General features: G+C 45.8%; 1 protein-coding gene across 1 annotated transcript in view; it reads right to left on the reverse strand.

Moving 5' to 3' along the window:
- The window catches only part of GNAS (GNAS complex locus), a 161,233-nt gene extending 141,812 nt beyond the window's left edge, over positions 1-19,421 (reverse strand). The window contains exon 1 of the mRNA XM_087749582.1: positions 19,033-19,421. Within this exon, the coding sequence (XP_087605708.1) occupies positions 19,033-19,291 (259 nt within the window). The 5' untranslated portion in view covers positions 19,292-19,421. The remainder of the gene's footprint in view (positions 1-19,032) is intronic.
- Between the last annotated feature and the right edge of the window lie 321 nt (positions 19,422-19,742).

Below are 19,742 nucleotides of genomic sequence, written 5' to 3' on the forward strand. Positions count from 1 at the left end.
CTTGGCTGACCCAAGAGCTGTTGTCATTAGAGCCACAACCCACTGAAGTGTCAACAAACAAATCCTAATCAAAGGACAGGAGGAGAAAATATACTGGAGGTTTTAGAGGTCCAAGAACACCACTCCCATTTGAGATAATGGAAAGGTCCAGCTTGGAAATAGGGCCAGCCAGCATATGGCGAATTAAAACCTAAGGGTTTGGCTGTTACTTGAGTTAACCCAAGGAAAAGCGCTCTTCCCCCAACACTGTCCTCACTGCCATGATCGGCTCCTGTGTGTGAGGGTCTCTCCCAGAACTCACTGTGTTTTCCATAACATTTTGTTTTCCATAAGCATCTGGGTCAGATGTGACTTAATCTCCTTCTGGAGGGAATTTTGGGAAGCGCTGGAAAACTGCTGCTTCCCAAGTGATGGAAGCAGGATTTTCTTTATGTACAGTGGGATGCAGGTGGAGGGTAAAGCTAAAAAGTAAATAGAAGTCTCATCTAATAATGCAACATGGACAAATTCCTAATGACCAAGAGACGCTCTCTTCTTGCGACATCTTCACAGGAGAGCTCAACTGAACCAAACTGCCCCCACAGACGTAAGAAATTCATGCACTCCCAGCTCTGTTCCCATGGGGAGTTGGCACGGATCTCTCCCACCCCACAGGCAGAGCTTTAGCACTTTGGCTACACAAAAATCCCACTTTCTGTCCTGAAACACAATAGCTCCAACAGCAGGCCTCCAGCATGAAAGGATGAGCCATTTCTGTACTCCCAACGCAAAGCGTGTTCGACTCCAAGTGCACAAACACAAAGAGCTATTCTTGCTCAGAATCAGGTCTTGCCCAGTGCCTTTTGCTGTCATCACTCTCGAGCTGGAGCACGCTACCCTGTACCAGGCTATTCACCGAAATGTAGCGTGTGAATCACAAACTGGGCGATAGCTGCCCATCCTCAAAAGCACAGACGTTGCGATGCTGCAGGGCAAGGCTTGAAGTTGGTTCAGGGCCTTTCACTTGATGAAATTGTAAAAGATTGGAACAGTCCTTCTGGTTTTGGCATAAAAAAAAATCCTGCCTAGCAGAGGGAATGCCTGAGTGTACTGATGGCTCAGGACAGATGTGCCAGGATGGACACAGAGCTACAAGAAGAATATGGGACTGAACTGCAAACTCTCCATCTCAAAAGCAGTAGACAGATCCCGCAATCATTAAAGACTTAGAAACAGCACAGGTTTAAGTTTAATAGTTAGCTATTGACCATGCCAATGATCTTAGGCAAATAACCATTCAAAAATCTTAGAATTTCTTTGGAATAAATTAAATCCAACTATTTAGAAACTGATATTCTGAAAACTAAATAAGAGCTTTCTGGCAGTCAAAATAAAGTTTCATCATCATGTGGATTACCAAATAGCAATTCAATATAACAAAAATCACTCATTTGTATAAAATTGTTGTAAATAATAAAGCTTATTTATTATTATTATTAAAGATTATTTGAAGCCTAGGGATTAAAAAAAACAAAACAGAACAAACCACGAGGTAGCTACATCTAGACACTGTACTGACTACCAGTGGCACAAGACCAAGTCTCACTTTTCTTGTGATGACAAACATTCGTGGTTTTTCAGGATGCCAGTCTGATATTATTATTCTTGCCATTCACTCAGGCAAAACCATCTACACTGAGAACTGTATCCTTACCCTGTGCGGGGTTCCCATACCCTCCAGGTTCTTTAAGTGGCAGCTTTCCTTGGTGTTAAGCATGGTGAAAAAAACCACAAGCCATATGCCTGTCAGGTTACTGAATGTTTTCTATTCTGAACAAACCTCAACGGGTGTCCTCCAGCATTTTCCAGCATCACATGGATGAACTCCTAATTCCCCAGTGAAAGCCAATTACCAAGTCAGATCTGTTGCAACTGTTAAAAAAATTAGGGTTTGGGATTATATGGAACTATACAACTTGTCTTTGTCAAAGGTGTTTAGGTGTTGTTTTTTTAAAAAACAAAACAAAACAGAGTTTCTTGTTCTCAGCTTTTCCGTTTGGCCCTCCCTCGTATTTCATCTACTGACTTCCCTGCTATTGCAGGGGGCTGAAGTCCAGTCCCTTGATCACCTCCCCAGCTGTTCTCAGAAACTCTGAGTTTTTGAGGCTTCTTGATTTATTTTTTGTCCATAGGGCTTTAAATTTGTAAGAAGGTGCCTGTGATCCTAAGGCTTGTAGTATATCCTGGTGGATTTTTCAGGATTTACTGCATTTTCCACGTTTGCCTGTGACAAAGCAGAACTCAAGCAAATGCTCCTGAGAGTCCACTCACATCTTGCTAAAGCAGTCACCACAACGGAGTTCGATGCTAGTCCGCAGCATAGCTGGCTTGTATAAAAGAGATCTCTTCACCCCCCCAAGGAAGTTTCAAGTGAATAAATGACTCCGTTGGACTTGGAAGCAAGTTGTCCAAATTAAAACTGCATTCTCAAATGATTATTTTAAAATGACAGAAAATTAACCAGTCTGAGGTGAAGCCGTATGAGTGTAGTATCTCCTGTGGCAGAGAACTGGGCTTTCCGCTCTTGATGCAAAGAAATATTTCAATTGTTTCAAGACACATTTGCCATAGTTTAACCCTTACTTTAATACATAAGCCTGCATGAAAATTCTGTTCTGTGAGAAAAATATACCAGACAATATTCATATTTTCAATCTGCTTCTAAAGATGCAGCTTCAAAATGCAAATGCAGTACGCTAGCAAACTTGTTTTGACTGTGCAAATAAATTTTTAAAAAATTGTTATTGGAAGCCCAGCAAAAGTTGGGCTTGAAATCTCTCAGTGGAATTACATTTTCGTTCAAGCAATAGCACATAGTTTGGAAGCCAGAGAAAATATCTATTAAGACAGTTGCTAATTTAGAGAAAAAAATGGCCCCATCTGGAACAGCGTCTGCAGTGCTGTTCATTGCACCACAAGAAAAATATTATTGTACTGCAGTGTGTGAAGCTTTGTAACAAAGATGACACCAGGTCAAAAGAATCTAACTTACAAAGAAAGGTTGAGGGTAAGGTCTTGCTTTTACTGTAAAAGATTAAGTCCAAAAGGAAGTTTAACATGAAGGAAGGGGTGGAAAAAAGATGAACTGAACTGACAGCAAACAAACATTTATCCCCTGTGAACAACAAAGGCTTCCAACTTCAGGAGGATGGCTTCCAATAATGCAAATTGAGGTAAGTAAATTAAGAGACCTTAGGAAGCATTATTTTGAACGTAAAGAAATATAAGCATTGTGAGAGCATTACCAGAGCAGATTGCTTAAGTAAGGCTTAAGTAAATGCAGAGACCCCAAAAAGAACCTAGGGGAAACTACAGCCCTAAGTCAGAAACTTCAGTGCCTTAAACAACGGAGAGGATGAGTCAGGTATTCATGAACAACAGCTCAAAGTCAGGGTGAGTAAGGGCGTACCAAAACTACCTGATGGGAAACATGTAACAAAGCAGGGTTTGCATTAGGCATTTGCCCGTGCAGCAATGTAAAGTCTTGGTCAGCCCTGGGCACGTGTGGTAGAAGACACAGTTACCAAGAAAACTTCAGGGAAGCAAGAGAGGTACCAATGAATTCGTCAGTCTCCATGACTAGGAAACAGCTGAGTGAGATGCAGAGGACCTACAGTGTAGTTTAAGGCATCAGAATGGAAATCAGGCACTTATCCCTGTTAGCTGAGTTAGTTCTGAGATAAGACAATGATAGAAAGGACAACAGAAAACCCTGCAGCGACAAGTTCGCTAGGTGCCAGTTTTGTACCGATGACAGCAGGAGGGAACGGAGCAGGCTCTGAACCAAGCAGCTGTAAAATGAACTGAGAGTCCAGAGAGAAGCAGCTGTAGAAAAAGAGGTTCTGATAGGGCATTTGTTAAAATAAAAGTGAGATGAGTTTTTAGAAAGTATCCTGTCAGCGGTAAGGGTTCAGAAATGCTAACGTATTTTTCCGAAAGCAGATTTGACATACTGCAGCTGTGTAAAGCATGCTAGGGAACGGAGCAGCAGGCAAGCCAACAGGGACATCAAGATGGAGTACACAAGACAGACCAACTAGTCCCGGACAACACCCACTGAGATCAGTGGTTCAGGGGAGATCACCCTTCTCACAGGACTACGAGCTGTAGACCACAGATAACTCAAGCCCTGTGTTTCTAATGGCGTGCTGAGCACACACGGAGGAGCAAGCTGGTGACCGCAGCTCCCCACGCCGTCTCTCTGGCTCTTGGCTAACGCTGTCTGCCATCACCACGCTGACTGTGATTTCCTGAATTCTCAATTCCAATTTCAGATGAAATTACTCCAGCAGTATTCCTAAGAAAGAGGTGATCTGTACTGGATGAGATCAGTGGGAAATAAAGATACTAAGCATTCGAATACCACACCAAGCCTCTTGTTGAGTAATCCAGATTTCAGGCGAATTAAATGGTGTGCAGTTATACAGGACTACAAACATCTGTTTCCAAGAGGTGTCCAGATCATTAGTGGCTAATTCTACATCTCTGTTACATTCCCTGCCATATGCTGGGGGATAATCTCAGCAAGCAATAGGGATTTTCATCTCAAATCCTAACAAATCTGGTCTGCAAGGCTTCATGGTTTTTCTTATGTCACTTATTAGATAATACCTCTCAGCTGCTCCGCTCTGCTCTTTCCATGCCTTGCATCTATTCTTTCACAGCACCCAAAGGCTCCTGCAACCTGCCTGGGAACAGCTGACAATTTCTTCACGCCATCCTAGAAAAAATTCCCTCCCTTGCCAGGGGTAAATGCAAAATTTACCTTCTGGATAAACTCACACTCAGGCTGGAGTGCATTCTGCAGCAAAGCAGGATTCTTGCCCCTTTGCCACAAGACTGGGAACCCCAGTGGTACTGGCAGAGTTGTAACAGTTAAAACAAAATGCTACGTCACCTTTTTTTAAAAAAAACAGATGGCTCTCAGGCATATAAGAAGCCACCTCCTGTCCTCTCCCCAGCTAGCGCTGCCACCTGCAAGAGGTCTAAGGCAGGACAGTCCCACGCACTGGGCAGGGCCGTGAAAGTTTTTGTCCATCATTGGTGGGAGCAGCCTTCTGCCCTCATTCGAGCTCCTGGCCAGGGCTACATGTCTGTGCACGTAGCAAACAGCACATAAAGAATAAAGGGAGAAGATCTGTTTTTATAAGCATTTCATTAACTGAAAATCAGATATTTCTTTGCCATTTTTCTTGGCAAAATCAAGGTGCCTACCTGAAAGTGTGATGGCACTTCTGTGGCCATAACAAATGTGTACATACACAAACAGAATTTGATCTTTGGCATTAAGCAACAATAACAACAAAACTGGAGGTGACTGCAGTACTGACAAAAGGCAAGAGACAGAGTGCTCTGGAGCCTGAACCGACTCCCTTCTCCAAGACACAAGCAGAGGTATCGTGAATCTGTCACATTGCCTCAACCTGGTGGCATCCCTTCTCTGCACAAGGGGGTACAAAATCTCACTCAAGCTTTGGCCTCTTTGTTCCCTAGCAAGGTGTTACCTGTGCTGGGCTTTTTGACAGACCTACCAGTTGCTTCAGCCCCAGGGGCATCTCCTGAATGCCAGCTGGGAAGAGGAGCAGCTGTCAGCAAGAGCTGCTGGTGTTTCCACCCCACACGTCCCGTCCTCCAGATGAACGATGGCAGTGGACTTGAAACGATCTTGAATGAACTGTGGCAGACCAACCTCAGGGTGGGGAGAGCAGTGAGGATTTAGTGGGCCTGTCTCCTGCCAGCCCTCAAAGAAGCAAGCAGTGCGATGAGAAGTTCCTGCAATCCCATAGCTTCCACCAAAGCCATGAGCTGTGCTGCTGCTGGTGAGGAGGGACGTGCAGATGGGATATTTTTATCTCCGCTTCATTCCCATCCCTGTCAATCCAAAACAAACTCCAACTAGTTAGAGGTGGGAAAGACGGTTCACAATGAGAAAAGGATTCCCTGGCTCCATTTGTGTGTCACCACTGGATACATGGATGCGTGCCACTGCGGTGGCACAGCTGCATCAGTCCTGCTTCCCAGCTTCCAGTAACCTTTCCAGACTAAAATAGCAGACCTACTGCTTGATTTTTAGCAGCTGAAGAGCAGCAGTAAACCGCATAAGTATTATGTAAAATGATCTTTTTCTAAGTATATGTTTATTGTGCACAGAAGAAGTGGATTTAATTACAAACAACTGGAAGTTTTTAACAGTCTGGATTGCCCCCTACTCCCTTTCTAAAAACTAAGGTTTGGCAGCAGCTTTTGGGTTTCATTGCAAGTCTTCTAAGTATTTCCTTGGAAAGACTTTACACTTGGTCCCAGGCAAGAAGTCAAAATCAACATTTAAAAAGCATGCCCTGCATAATTTCCAGGATTCAGCAGCATTAAGGTATACTTATGGAGGCCAGGAGGAGAACTGCTTTTTGTGCTTTTTGACTTTGTGCATAAAGCTGGTCTTCAGACAAGGAAGTTTATATTCCAAATAATATTTTTAACTACATGCGGTCAAGTACATAACTTATCAGGCCTTTCCTCATCCTCCTCCCAAAATAAGCCTGAATGGTAAATATCTCTGCAGTATTTCGATTTTGCTTAGACCTCTAGTAGGAACAACAGATTCTCAAACCTAATACAGAATTATTTGATGGCAGAAAAAGTTTCAAATAACATTTCTTAAACTCCTTTCTACAGTAAAACTACAATTTGGGCCTGATAGTGATACTTAGGCTAAATTGGCTGGTTCTGCATTGAAGTGAATTAAGCACAATTTCATGGTGTGTCACCATGCCTTGCCCGGGGGATGGACTGCTGTCCCCTTGCCGACGGGACAGCAGCACACAGGTGGCTCACTGTTCCCATGGGCTCCGAGAAGGGACAGCTGATGCTGCCCTCGCTCCTGTGAATAATCCCATTGGAATCGCCGGGACTGCGATGGAGTCTGCAAGACTGAAACTCCTGGTTTGATCCAAAGGCCAAGAATGAAATTTCACCCATTTCATCTATTTGGTCATCAAACAGGCCCATGCAAATTGCTTCTGACTTTCCAAAGCAGTGCATATGGCACTTTTGGATATGCATGTTTAAGGACTATCCACTAAAATTTTATCTTGATTTTTGCTTTGGGGAAAAACAGACAAGAAGGAGTATTTTCCTTGTGAATATTTGAAGTGTTTTCAAAAACAAATAATATTCTTCTGAAATATCTGCAAATCAAGTCCTGCATCACTCACCATCTAAAACCACAAAATGCTACAGACAAGAGATTAAACTTCACAGAAACTGAGAGAAATGAGAGCACAGGTAGTGTTAAGGAACCAGGCTTAGAGGAGAAAATATCTTTCAGCTGTTACAGTCTAAAAGGTATTTGTTGTATGCTTTTAATCACCAGAGAAAAATTGAGTCTATCAGATTGTGAATTTCCTGTGTTGAGATAAGGCAAGGAAAGCATCAACAGAGTATTTTATGCAGTATTTTTCTTCAAAGCATACAGTTTTACCTGGTATTTATAAAAAATAAAATCTGAATGCAGATTTTCAGCTCACAATAGCATGCCCTTCTCCTCAGTGTCTCCGTTTCCTCCCCTTGTAAAGTCCCAGTCCCACAAATCCCCCAGCACTCCAGAAAACCTCCCAGCTAACCAGTGATCCTGAGATTTCAGCATCGAAAACAACAATGCAAAAGGAAAAATGCAAAAGCAAACAAATACAGCCCACATACTAAAAATTTTGTTCGGTAGGGGGTGAGGAGGGGAAGAGGAAGAGGTTGTGGTGTAACGCATGAGGAGGGTGTTACTGAGAAAGAGAAGGACAAACCCTATAAAGTGCTTTTTTTTCCTCATTTCCGCAGCAGCATCTCCCCATCGGAGCTGCTGATCAGGCGCAGTCCGAGCTCCGTGCCCTGCACACCCCAGGGGACCGGAGCTGGCACAGGGCAGTCGCGTTCTGTAATAGCTCGGGGACAGACAAGGAAGGCAGCTGCTGGTTTCCACCACAGGCTCTCTGTGCTCCAGGCTACGTGGACTCAAACCTGTTTGTTATGTCCATCAAGGAGCCAGCGGAGCTCATGAACTCTGAGAAGGTAAGCGACAGGATTGCACAGTTGTCAGTGTCCCAGTCAAACTGCCATGAACAAAATTAGAGAGTCAGAAAGGACTAACATAAAGCAATCACCTTGTTTCGATGCCTGAAACTTGTCTCCTACAGTGCAAGGCAGTATTAGAAGCTCAAAGTAATACTAAGCATATCTTCCTTGGAGATGGCAACTGTGCTCTCTGAATGGTTCCCAAGCGAGTACATGCAGCACAGGCATCCGTTAGGGCACTCACCCATACACTGAAATTAAATGTATAGCTACTCCTCGCTTACTTAACCGATAGGTGTGAGCCTAGTTGTGGCACTGCCTCATGGCTCCTCTCATCATGCAAAGGAAGACGGAGGTGAAGATGGAGTCCCTTCAGTCTCAACAGGGATAAAGAAGACAGCCTGATCCCTGGGGTACTCTGCTATTTTTGCCTTGACAAAAAGAGAAAGGACACTTAGAGTAATAGTAAAAAAATAGTTCTGAGGTTATTTTGATTTGCAATGATGAGAAAACAGAGCTGGGCTCTCCACAAACATGTGCCAGCTAGCCAATGATGAAAAGCTTTAAAACTTTCTTAGAAACAGTAGAGCTGGAGCCTGGAGAATCCCTCCCACCAGCCTTTGGTTCCTGCACATGCTGGCACACCACACACATTCATCAGTAGCAAGACCATGATCAGAATTGTTTCAGTGTATCAGGGAAATCTAAAATCTCTGCAACATGACAGGAACAATTTATAGTTCAGGCTCATGTTTCTGGCTGCCCTGACCACCCCATAACCAGTGCTGAATAGCCCAAGGGAGCAGCACACGTGCACTGCGCCTTACAAGCTCCTCTGCAATGCAACCTGCTCTTCAGCGGTCAATAACAGCACTTGGTCGAGACACCACTGAATTTCAAAATCCAGTGAATGTTCCCAAAACACAAGCCTTAAATTTTTAAAAGCAACTTATTTTGGGTTAGTGTTCCTGTAATTTAATGCGGAGGAAGCCTGTGGTAGGCACAGATGTGAGAACTGCTAGCGACGCAGGGGTGGGATCGCAGCACTGCACAGGACAGCCCAGGGCAGAAGGATCCAGCCAGAGCTCAGCAAGCTCTCTGATCACGTCTGAAATTGTGCTTTAAAATGAAAGCCTCTTCCATGAAAATCCATATAAAAACACTTTTCCAGTCACACTGGCAGAATTCCACCTTACATACAAATCTCCTTCGGTTGAGGGAGGGGAGCTGCAGGGGACATTTACATGAGCAGCTCCCGCAGCTCTTCTCCACTGGCACTGTGATAAATGCCATCCCCGCACAGGGCACACACACGGGATGGGTGAAGGGTTGGGCCCTCTGTTCATTTGTTTTTCCACTGAACACGATATACGTCCTTGAGGTCAAAGTCATGAAGTCGTGGCAGCATTGCCATGCACAAACAAACCTGTGTGAAGCTGCGCTGGGGTAGAAGCGTGTGGATTTGGTTTCTGAAAATAGTGCTGAATACACCGACAGCCTAGTGCCAAGCTCAGCCTTCTGGGATGGAGACATACCAGGGGATGGGAGGCACCAGCTCTGTTTGGTTGGCGTGTTGTCTATGATTTTAATATGAAAATCCCTCCTTGCAAGAAGATGTAATTGTGCTTAGGATGGGGAAAAGGTGAATGAATAGTCCTTCAGTTGGAGGAACACCCCGCTAACGCTTCCTCCAATTTGAATCAGAATTTATCTGGGTTTTCTCAGGAATTTCAGCACTCCCCCCACTCTTCCAAAACACTGAAGCAGAGACTAAAGTGGCTAAACAGAGCAAGATGATAGATTGTAAAACCGCATCTTATTCCTTGTTAGGAACCGACCCATCCTCCTCAGCATCCACTTCCTTCAGCGGGCAAAATAAATGGCAGCAACTTTCTGACATCTGTTTAACACCCTCTACCTCTCCACCCACCGCACATTCCTCAATGCAGAGACTATTTTTTTTTTTCCTTTTAGTGACATGCAAATCTTATAAAACGCTGCTCAGAGACAGATACTGTGGATTCTCTTTGCAGAGGGAACACGTTAGAGGAAGTGAAGAAAACTTCAGCTGAGCTATTTATAAAGCATATGGTGGCTTGTTCCTCAAATGCTTCATTTGACCAGGGGAACAATGAGAATAAGTTATGGAGTTCAAATTCCCTTCTTGAGGCACATCCTTCAGGTCCAAATATCTAAAGTATTATGGATTTATATGCCTGGTAACCGGGCTTTCTTATGACAAGTATCTGAGTTGTCCTCACTCCAGGGAATTGCCAAGCTTTTTTTCCTTGCCTTTTCTAAATTATAGCAATTAGAAGGACGTTCAATGAAATCATGCATATTTGTGAATAAATACACTCCCAAATTTAAGGGAGCCAGGGAAGAACTGCATGTGATTAGAACAAACTGCGCTCTTCAGGGTTTTTCCTCAATGAACGTGAACACACCTTACGGAGATGTGTAGGTATCCATAGCACACAAAATGGTCATCAAGAAACTATCCACATTTCTGTTGGGATGACTATTACTCCCTTTTTTCTGACACTACAGGTTTTGATCAAGCTAGGATTGCTGGCTAACATACTTTTCAGCATCTTGCTAAATGCCTGTGCACAAGTGGAGCTCCAGAAGCTGAGGTATTGTCTGCATGGGGTCGTTCAAGGGCAGACAGCACTGGAAAGGCACCAAAATTTTGTGCAAAGGTGGCCCACATTTCCACGTAAGAAGCTCGCCTAGGCATAGAGCAACGGGGATTAGCTCATGCAAACACCCTTTAGATTGAAATGCTATAGCCAGGATGGATGTAGCAGTATCTATTCTACTATAAGGTCCAACCCTGCTGAACAGTATGTTGAAGTGATTAGTTATTTATGAGGAACACTCAAAGGGCCCAAGCCCTTCCCCTGCAAAAGGCAAAAATATTGATTTCTGGAAAAGTCTCTTAAGGTTACAGGAGATGCCAAAGGAGAACATGAACAAACCACCAGCTAGTATGAATGCTTTTAGCAGTAACACTTGAAAGTGTTAAAAATTAAAACATCGGCCGCATAGTTTCAGCAATGCTACGGGCAAACTAACAGGCTAACACACACACAAGCCCTTCTAGTTTTGCACGAAAATTTTTGCAGGAATAATAACGTGCATGACCATGAAGGTGTAGTGCATATTTGGAGTCAAGGTAGGATGGCGTTCTACATGTCTCTTTTGAGTCTCTCTCATCCCTCCTTCCCAAGGAAGCTATACAAAGAACAAGGGTTAATGGGGAATTATTAGATTCTTCTAATAGAAAAAAAAAAAAAAAGAGGTAGACATCACGTATGAAAACCAGAGCGGTCATAGCTGGAGGCTACTTCCCTAACCCTGACGGCAGGGTTTTCACCCAACCCAAGGAAGGAAAACAAAATTTCTCTATAGTCCAGATAGATACTCTACGTTCAGGCACCTGCCAGGCCTGCCTGAGCTGCCCCAGACACCTCTTTAAGGTGGCATACAATAACACAAACACAGCTCCAACACGTACATTGGAGATAAATGCTGAGAAACATAAGAGAATTTGAACCGCATTTTTGTAGGCAGCTCCAAAGACTTCACAAGTGCCTCATGAATCAGACAGAAGGAGTTTGCTTGTACTTTATTACAGCAGTAAAGTTTGAGCTATGAATAACATTAAGACACTTGGTCTCCTCTCTCTTCCTTTCCTGCCCTTTTTTTAAATTTTTATTTATTTCCAAAGTATTTGTTTCTTTTAAGAAGCACCAGGTCAGGTTCAGTCCTCCTCTCTCCTTTCTTCACTGCTGGTCCTTTCCATCAGTTAGTCCCAACCATGACGCTGCCAGGTCTAGAGAGACCCTTGCACAGGAGACAGTTCAATTTAAGATGTCCCAGTGCAGAAAGGAGCCGACAGTTGCACAGAAGCAATCAAGACATTTTGTCTGCTCTGGAAACAGATGGTGCTGACTGAGCAACAGGATGACAAGCTTCTGCCAGCCCTGTTGCACCTGAACCAGCAGCAGTTTGAGCCTACCATGCCAGCCACTAGTTAAAAATATAAGAGCATAGGTGAGACCTAAGTGTCACCATTTAATAACTGATATTGTGCTCAGCAGGTAACCTCTTTGTAACTATAAACAGAGGCTATATATAGGTATTTCCATAAGTTTGCATTTCCCTTTCAAGTCAGGCCACCCATTCCCCCCTGAAAACCCTCTTCCCTGACCTCTTCCCATTCCCAAAGGAAAACTTCATGGGACTCAGCTGCCCTAATAACAAACTTCTGACTCCAGTTAACTTGCGTGCTAGGTGAGTCTTAACTTCTTTCAGGCAAGAAATGTGGTGGTTTCACTCACTACTTGTGATGCCAGTAGGTGCAACAGCCATCCTTTCTACAGGTGGAAAGGAAAAGCTTTTACCTTCCTTCAGAATAACAGAGATGGAACAAACGGCTAAAAAGCAATAGGCAAAAAGAGAGCACTGTTGGGGTGGAGTTTTAGCTTGAAAAAAAAGTCTCTGATAACTGAAATTAGGTCCATGGCTACACATGAATGCAGCCTCTCTAGAGTGACGGATGATCTTTATCCCACCAGGCATTTAATGAGTAAAAATACAGATTACCACTAACGCAGAGGTTGCCTATATGCTGGGGAAGGGGAGAGATGATGTACATTTATGCTGCTGTGAGACTGCACAGCCATGGCTGGTCCTAGGGATCAGGGATCCCCCAGATTCCTCACCCCCTTCCCACAAAAATCCATGCTTACACTTTAGCATCCCTTCAGCATTAGCTGTAACTGTGAGAGTAATTATTTTGCAGTTTGGATCTCTATACAGAAAACTTCATCCTAGCATCATACAGTATGCCATCCATTAGCAGCCCTTCATCGTAACACTTTTATAGCAGTGCTGCTGTAGGTTTCCTGACACCTTCCACTGCCAGGCCCTGTTTGAAGCAGCTCAAACTTTGCCAAACTTCAAATATGCTGGCCGAGGCTCTCCACGCCATGTGTCTGTCTGAGGCTAATGATTTTTTTGTTTATGTGGAGGTGGTACAAGGAAAGAGTCAAGGTCAGGAGCTCTCAAGGAAAAAACAAAACAAACAAACAAACAAAAAAAAAATCACACACCCACCCCCCCAAAAAAAACAAACCACAAAGAAAAAAGCAGGGAATGATGAGTAGCTTGCCTGTCTCCTTTCTATTAAATTTTAAAATGGGAGCAGGAGAGAAACTACTTTATTAAGTGATCTACAACGTAAGAGGTGCCAGCGCTGAAGACACTACATGTCTGAACTCTGAGGTTCAGTGAACGTTCACCAAATCACATCACAGGTCCTGGGGCCAGCATTGCTTGCATACTGGGTAAAGCCTTGTTAAAGTCCGCAAAGCTTTCCAGGTATTTTTGTTCAGGGTGAACATGCTCCAGACCCAGAAGACCTCTGTTTACCAACTGAACAGGCAGCACTCTATGCCATAGAGCACATTTTGTATACAGCAGCGGGAACCAAGTAGGACTCGTCTTGCAGAGGCTCTTCATCGTAAAGGAAGACCCATAATTAGCATACCACCTCCTGGTGTCCACAGCAGGATCGTCATGTCTGCACTGGAAAGTACTGGGCAGATGGAAACCACAGAGATTCCCATGTCCAAGTGTTCTTGTAGTAACTGGTAATTACTGGGAACCCTATTGGAAAATATTGTAATCCCTTCACCACTAATGACAGTCCATTTGGAGAACAACCGCGTATGGCTGCCCTGTGAGCTGCTATCACGGGGGGCAGGTTGTTCAGCAGAGCAGCCCATTCCAAGACACTCACATCGCAAGCATCCCCTAGGATTGAACCCAGGATTTTTTGGTTTTTCTATTCCTGTTTTTCTTAAAGGGGAAATTAAATATCAACTTGGTATAAGACATTTAGTTTCAAAAATCCTGTTCTCAAGAATTAGGAAGTGCCAGAATAAAGGTTCCCTCTACATTTTTAGTCTATTCTGGTCTGTACATCTTTTATGCAATCATTCTAATAAGGATCATACGCTTTTTTGCAGGGCTTATGCCCCCTCTAGCTCACAATACATGGGGCACAAGAAACAAATTGGTTGTAAGTGAATGAAACTATTGTCAACAAGGACAAGCTCCTATGAGATGGAATTTGGTCAAGTGCTTGAACACATGCCTATCTTTATAACTGGGTGTCTTCCCCTCCCCACCCGCCCGATCCTTGAGAGAAGCAGGGTCAGGATAACCACCTCGCTGTAAGCAAGCAAGACAGGGAATCACAGCAAGGGAAAGGATATCTTGTGGGATTAAATGCTGCCCTGGAGAACCAAACCAGCTTCATTCTGTTGCAGAGCTACCATGGCCAACCGAGCAGCACACAGCTTCCATAGCGGGCGCCAATGTGTGCTTCTCGCTCCCTGGATTGCACTTAAGAGCATCTAAAGCTCACCTTGCAAAAGTGCTGAGTGTTCACAACCATGAGGTCCATCCTCTAAACACAGGAAGTGTTGTTAAAAAAAAGCCAAGTACTATGGAGAAAAATTAGCGTTAGGCAAAGACTGGGCATTTAAAAAACGTGGTAGCTTCGGACAATTTTAGCTTTAGTCTTTTGTGGCATTTCTCTCTCCAGCATCCATGAAAGAAGGAGAACGATAGCACCTCATTTCACAGCAGTGCCGTGCACTGACATTTATGAAGCATTCAGTCCCTGCAGTGATCACTACTACTACAGAAAAGCCCATGAGGAGTTCAACAGTTCTTTATTCAGTACAGGGTATGGCTGCTGTGTTGTAAATAGGGCACAGGGTGACACATTGTATGAGGAGGATAAGAATATTGAATAGCTGCTCATTCACTGCACAACATCCATCTTGTGCCCTGAATGAAGTACAAGCCCTGTGGAAAAAAAATACAATGTAAACCATACAAGACAGTCGTTAATTATATGGTATGGAGGGGCTTACCATGCGGCATGCACACAGAGAGGGTGACTGTGGTTAGTCTCCACGCTGATATTTCCTAGCTTTTTAAAGTATGTTTTTCTTCCTGTATAATATATTCCCCCTATAAAAACTTCAAATTTGCATGCCCTATATTCATATTTGTACCAATATAAATATTTCTGTTAGAAGCATTTTTACTTAAGCACTGATGTAGGTAAAATTCAGAATGGCCATTATTTAATATATTGTAGTTTAATATAAATACTTATGACAAGTGCATATATCAATATCAGCTTATTAATACCCACATTTGCTTTTCAATATGGGAATAAGCTACAAGTACTTTTTACATGGGTAAGAGTTCAGCCTGAGAGAGTGAATAAGTACACAAAGATTAGCAAAGCACCGAGAGGAGACCAGCCCAAGTTTGCTCTCGTACAGCAAACCAGATCACAGAAGAGGATGAAGGCCATGGTAAAGCAACACATACACCAGGAGAGCGGAGCAACAGTTTTGGACAGAGTGGGTTTTTGTTGGAAAATACTAACTGATCAAAAGCATTAAAACTCCTCAGAGAGGACTACAATTCTTTGTTTTTATATACTACTTGTTGTAAGATAAAAACCACAATTTAAGTTCAGTAATACTCAAAGTCTTAATTTTAGTCTTAAAAAAAAAAATAAAGATAGAGGAAGACCCACATTACTGTCACCAGTGAGAAAGCACACGCAGAATAGAATTGCTTTATGGCAAAGTTTAAAATCCTTTCCCCCATAAGCACACACTTTCAATTTTAGAGCCAGGATTGTTCTCAAGCAAAAAACAACCCCCACACACTGAAAATCACCCTCCAATACCCAGTAGTAACACTGAGCTCACACTACGTTGCCAACAAAACAATGATTGTAATCTTGAAGTTGTGACTTGCACAGTACACTAAACAAAATCCAACGAGATTACACCTGATTGTGCATTTTCCTTTCACAAAAACAAAGCAAAAAAACTCCTCTCCTGCAAGTACAAAGTCAGATTATTGCTTCAAAAATAGAGCAGATGTAGGACCCTTGCTCTACTGAAATTAAGAGAAGTTGCAGGAATTGGTAATTTACCTGTGGTAATTTCATCTGTGGTGATGAAAAAGGACGGAAAAAATGATGAAAAAGACCTAAAACCAAGTAACAGGACATACAGATACCCACTGAGTAACTACACCCCTGCACTGCACAACCCTGAGCACTCTGATAAAGTGAGGAACTTCTCCTTCCAAAAAAGGAACTGCAGCATGAGAACATAAAGCATCAGTCGTGCTTAAGAGCACTAATCTGAGTAACACTCTGAGTTACAGACTAGAGCTTACAGCTCTAAGGTAGGTTACATACCCTACAACATCGAAACACACGCAGGCACAGACACCTGTGGCTTTGTGCACTCCTGTACTCTGTACGGCTGAGAATGCCATACGAGGACACGCTCGAGATTTGCAGCACAACTTCTCAGCCTCTGAAAGTATATGAGCTAATGCAGCTGTATCTTAAAAATAATTTAGTCTTGGGGGCAGACCAGACCTGAAGCATCAGTGCAGGTTTCATTTAAATTCTGTTACTCTCAAAGAAAGAGCAGCCACCTGTGGTGTCCTTTGCTGTCCACGTCACCGATAAGCTCCTGCAGGAGCACATCAGCCTAAAAAGCTGGGAGCACAAGTAAGAAACCATGAGTGTTTATTGCAGATTTTGCCATTGAGCCTTCAACCCCAAGCAAGGAGACATCCCTGGCTCTGCACTTCTTCAGTCCTTTTCTTCCCCCACCCTAACTCCATTCCTTGGCAGAAGACTCAGTTGCAGTTTTAAATCCCAGCTAGATGCTCCTGCCCCCCTCATTCAATTCTACTGTCCTGCACTATTTGCATGTGCAATCCATAAGCGTCTAGGCGAAGTCTCAGCACAGAGACACTCAGCTGTGGCAGCAACACCTGCAGATGTACATAAAGTATAACCAAATATACCCAAACTCCTTATTCCAGTTTAGAAATAGAGAATTCACAGAGTAACAGTAGAGAGCGGGATGCAGGGGAGAAGTAGCAAGGGAAGGAAACTAAGTGGAAAACTGACAGTCCCTGTGCAAGGAGCAGGGAAATGGGTCTCTTAGGCATCCCAAGATTTACAGAGGGCCAAAAAGTGACTTCCTGCTATTCAAGTCCAGGCTGAAATATAATAAACCACTGCCAGCATAACACTGACTCATATCCATCAGATTTATAAATCAGTACTTTGACAAAGAATGCTCTCTCTGTTGGCTTCACCACAAATAATTTTTAAACTGCTAAGATATGTTGCTTAACCCACTCAATGTTTTATGTCATTTCTGCAAAAACCAGTTCTGTGGCACAACATGTTAGAAGCAATATTAAAAAACAGGCAACTGAAGTATTGCCTATTGCAAATACAGAAGCCTATCAGATAGCCTTTATGACTTAAAGCCTTGCAGATTAACATCAAAATTAGCCCTACTGGGTTTTTTTTCCCCCTAATTATTTAATCTACAAAGAAAAAACAATTCCCACAGCTCCTTCTTCAAGCACTTGTTCACCACAGAACAAACTCAAAATACATTAAAAAAAAACACAACTGTAAAATACCTGCAGCATAGCCTGTGCTCGAAAGGAAAGCCACATTGGTCAGAGGTGTGACCAACAGTCACAGCATACAAGCTTTAGTCTTTACGCAAGTGTTGCTCATCCCCCTTCTCGTAAGAAGAAAGTACACCTCTATGAGCACACATCAGTATAGCTACAACCACATCAAAAGAGGCTGTACTTCCAGAATAAAAAAACTTTTACCACTAAGACTCAGAAAACTATGTCTGATATTGTTTTCTAGAGCTCCTTAAAATTCAGCTCTTCTATCACAGGCTACAAACACACACCGAAAAGATCAGGGCCAAATCTTGCCGTTTATCACATGCAGTACCACACGCGCCTCAAGGGGTAGGAGGCTCTTAAGTTATTTGCAGGCATTTGAAAATACTCTCTCTTAGTCCAAGATGTTCAGAGTTTAGCAGTCCACTTGTGCAGGATAATCTGTGCTCCACCGGCAGCGTGCTGGGGGAAGGGGGAGTAGAAACACTTCCAAACCCCTTTGACTTACCTGGAGGCCCACACATGACTTTCTGTGACTGTTTGCATTGGGATCACGTAACAGACAAGCTCAGACGCCACACAACACACGCAGGTGAAGAGAAGGTGCCTTTCCATGGGGCTTCCCTCAGGGAGGGAGCCCAGTGCCGGAGCCGCCACCCCGCAGGAGCATCCCCTGCCGGGAGCCCGGCCCGGGGGAAGCGGCCACGCAGGGAGCTGGTGCTGCTGCGTGGGAGCGCGGGGCAGCGATGAATCGAACGAGCCTCAGCCTCACAGGCTGAAAGCTCCCGAGTGGGTATTTTGGGAGGCGAGACGGCGACAGCAAAAAATTAACGCACATATAAAAACTTAGGCTTTGTACAGGAAAACTGCACCAGCGCAAAGAACTCCCCTTCTTCTGCGGCCCGAGGGGGTGGCTTTATGTCAGCGGCGGCTGGGGGGAAAGCGGCCGCAGCACCTTTGCGGGGACGGAGCCAGCGCCGTTAAGGCGGTGAGGAGGGACGTCACCTCCCTCGGGCCGGCTGCGAGCGCCCGCCACAGCCAGAGCTGCGCTCGCCGCCGGCCGCGGCACCGCAGCCTCGCCCCCAGCCCCCGCAGCAGCGGCACCCGAGCGCAGCCCGCCGCCGCGGCGCAGCGGGGTCCCGCCGAGAGCCCCCGGGGCCGCCGCCCCCGCCCGCCGCCGGCGGCAGAGCCGGGGCGCGCTGAGGCGCGGCCGCCCACGTGAGCGCGGCGCCCCGGCCCGGCCCGCCCCACCCGCGGCCGCCGCCCACTCCGCGAGCGCGGGGCCGGCGGCAGCGGCGCTGAGAGCGGCTGCGGGGCCGCCCCGCACCTGCCGGGCCGCGCCGCCCCGCTCCCGCCCTCGCTCACCGAGCAGCAGCAGCCGGTGCGTCTGCTTGTACTCCCGCTTCTCCGCCTTCAGCGTCTTGTCGATGCTCTTGCTCCGCTTCTTGTCCGCTCGCTCCTTGGCCACCAGGTCCTGCCGCAGCCGGTGCCGCACCTGCGGGTCTCCGTGCTCCCCCGCCGCCGCGGAGGGGGCGACGTCCGCCTCGCCGCCGCCGCGGCTGCCGTAGGGCGCGGAGGGGTGCGCGGCGGCCAGGCGGGAGCGCAGGCTGTAGCACAGCCCCATGGTACCGGCGCTGCCCGCCCTACCGCGCCGCGGGCATGCTCTCCGCCGGGCCGGGCAGGGCGAGGCGGTGGCGCCCGGCGGCCTCTTAAAGTGGCCCCGCTCCGCCGGGGCTGCGGAGCGCGGTGTCCCCTCCCGCCCCGTCCCGTCCCGTCGCGTCCCGCCCCTCCCCTCGGCCGGTCCCCCGCGCCGCGCCGCGGCCGGCGGGAGGCGGCCACACGTGATGCGGACATGTTTACCGTATTCTCTGGAAAGCGGCGCCCGCCGCAGCCTCCCGGCGGTGGCGGCCCGGGGAGGGGAGGGGGGGGACGCGGAGGGGACGGCGGTCGCAGCACCGCCGCGCCCCTCCGGCCCACGGGGGTGAAGCTGTCGGCGTCCCTCTGTGCCCGGGGCCGGCCGGGGCTCTGCGGGCTCCCCTCCGCGCTCCTGCCCCGCGGGGGAGCCACGGGCCAGC

The sequence above is a fragment of the Nipponia nippon genome, unplaced genomic scaffold (genome assembly GCF_047370975.1).
Source record: "Nipponia nippon isolate SJK-2023a ecotype South Korea unplaced genomic scaffold, ASM4737097v1 scaffold_13, whole genome shotgun sequence".
NCBI lineage: Eukaryota > Metazoa > Chordata > Aves > Pelecaniformes > Threskiornithidae > Nipponia > Nipponia nippon.